The sequence below is a fragment of the Pygoscelis adeliae genome, unplaced genomic scaffold (assembly GCF_000699105.1).
Source record: "Pygoscelis adeliae isolate BGI_AS28 unplaced genomic scaffold, ASM69910v1 Scaffold262, whole genome shotgun sequence".
Lineage (NCBI taxonomy): Eukaryota > Metazoa > Chordata > Aves > Sphenisciformes > Spheniscidae > Pygoscelis > Pygoscelis adeliae.
The window spans coordinates 418,098-419,730 of NW_008824184.1; the positions used below are offsets into that span (position 1 = coordinate 418,098).

General features: G+C 58.2%; 1 protein-coding gene across 1 annotated transcript in view; it reads right to left on the bottom strand.

Moving 5' to 3' along the window:
• SEZ6L (seizure related 6 homolog (mouse)-like) overlaps window positions 1–1,633 on the bottom strand; it is a 25,223-nt gene that overhangs the window by 1,058 nt on the left and 22,532 nt on the right. The window contains 4 exon segments of the mRNA XM_009334424.1: window positions 76–190; window positions 341–373; window positions 1,112–1,306; window positions 1,545–1,633. The exon segment at window positions 1,545–1,633 is cut by the window's right edge and continues 5 nt beyond it. Of these exon segments, the coding sequence (XP_009332699.1) occupies window positions 76–190; window positions 341–373; window positions 1,112–1,306; window positions 1,545–1,633 (432 nt within the window).

Consider the following 1,633-nt stretch of genomic DNA (forward strand, 5'->3'; position numbering starts at 1 on the left):
GCGATGCTGAGCCAGCCCTGGCCACATCCCCAAGGGGCTCTGCCGCCAGCCCCCCAGCCCAACTGGACGCCCCACCTTGTGAGATAGATGTACGCTCCTCCCAGCAGCAAGGAGATGATCAGCACCGGGATGAATATGGCTAAGGCCATATTTCCCCCCTCGAGCGATGTCTCTGCAGCAGCTTCTGCTACTAAAAGGACAAGATCTATTATGTTGGCATTTGCAAGCACCTTGTGATGCCCTCTCTGCCTCTGCTTCTCCCCTCCCTCCTCCTGGGCTCCATGCAGGCTCTGGCTGAGGGCCCTGCACAGGGCTCATCCAGCAAATGCATGTCACTCACCTTCCAGAGCATGTTCAAAGCTGTCTTGATTCACTGGAAGAGAAATGGAGAGTTACTGGTACGTAACTGGGTTTGACTGGGTGCTGGCAGCTGTTTGCTGTGTGGGGAGCCCAGGCCCAGGGCCTCCCTACCCGATTTGGTCTCAAGCCATGCTGCAAACTTTCAGTTTTTAATAAGCTCTCAGTCTCTGTAAGCGCATGCACGGGACTGAGCAGACTGGGCAAGCAAGACACCAGCAGGACAGCTCTCCTCGGGGCGGTGGTACCCTCCAGAGAGCCCCGCAGACCAAGGAACAAGGTCTCCACTTATTCTCATTAAGTAGTAATTAAGAACAATTCAACCCTGCAGCTTAGTGGCAACGGGAGGGTCCTCCTGTGCCCAGAAAGCGCACTAAACCCAGACCTTATTTGCAGTTACGCCTAAAGGGTTTCCTGGGGTTGAGCTCTCCCATCTCAGCAGGTGCCCAAGGAGAGCATCCCTGCTGAGCCTGGGCAAACCGCTATGGGAAGCAACAAAGTAAGAGAAGCAAGCGAGCAGCCAGGCCCACCCCTCACACCACCAGCACGGTGGCCAGAGGATTTTCTCGCCCTCCCCGGGGCAGCAGAACTTGCTCAGCACAAATCCAGAAGAGCACCAAGGTTTCCGATGAGTTTAGCTCCCAACTAGAGAACCGCTGGAGGTCTGCGGCCAGATGAAGGTCCCCGGGCTGTCCTGGCTTGGGGACAGAGGCGTTGGCTGTCCCTGCGCTCCCCAGCCACCCCCCACTGCTGCCTTTGCAGATGGGCAGGGGTCCGCTCCAGTGGGATGGCTGGCCCAGGATGCATTTGATGGTAACCTCCCCCATGAGTTCAAAGCCCTCATAGCACATGAAGGTCAGGGACTCTCCTGGCAAGTACAGGCGCTTATAAAGTATTTGGTAGCCGTTTTCCGGCAGTCCTGGATTATCACAGGCCAGCGACTCCTCAGCTGAAAGGGAACACATCCTGGGGTGAGCCCCAGGGCTTGGGCTGCCGAGGGAGAAAAGGAGCCTGGGAGGCAGCAGGGAAGCACCCAAGATCTCACCCCATCCCATGTTCAGGTAGCTCAAAGCTCTGCACCACCCCACATGGCTGGGGAAGATCTCGGCTGCAGGAAAGGGCTTCCCGGGACACCCTGAGCAGAGGAGCCGAGCTGCGGGAGAGCAGGAGAAACTGCCCGAACTTACAGACGCAATGTGGGAGCCGCGAGGTCCAGATGGGCGTCCCCGTCTCGCGGCTGTAGCAGGTCAGGCGCGAGCGGCCCTCCACCACGCAG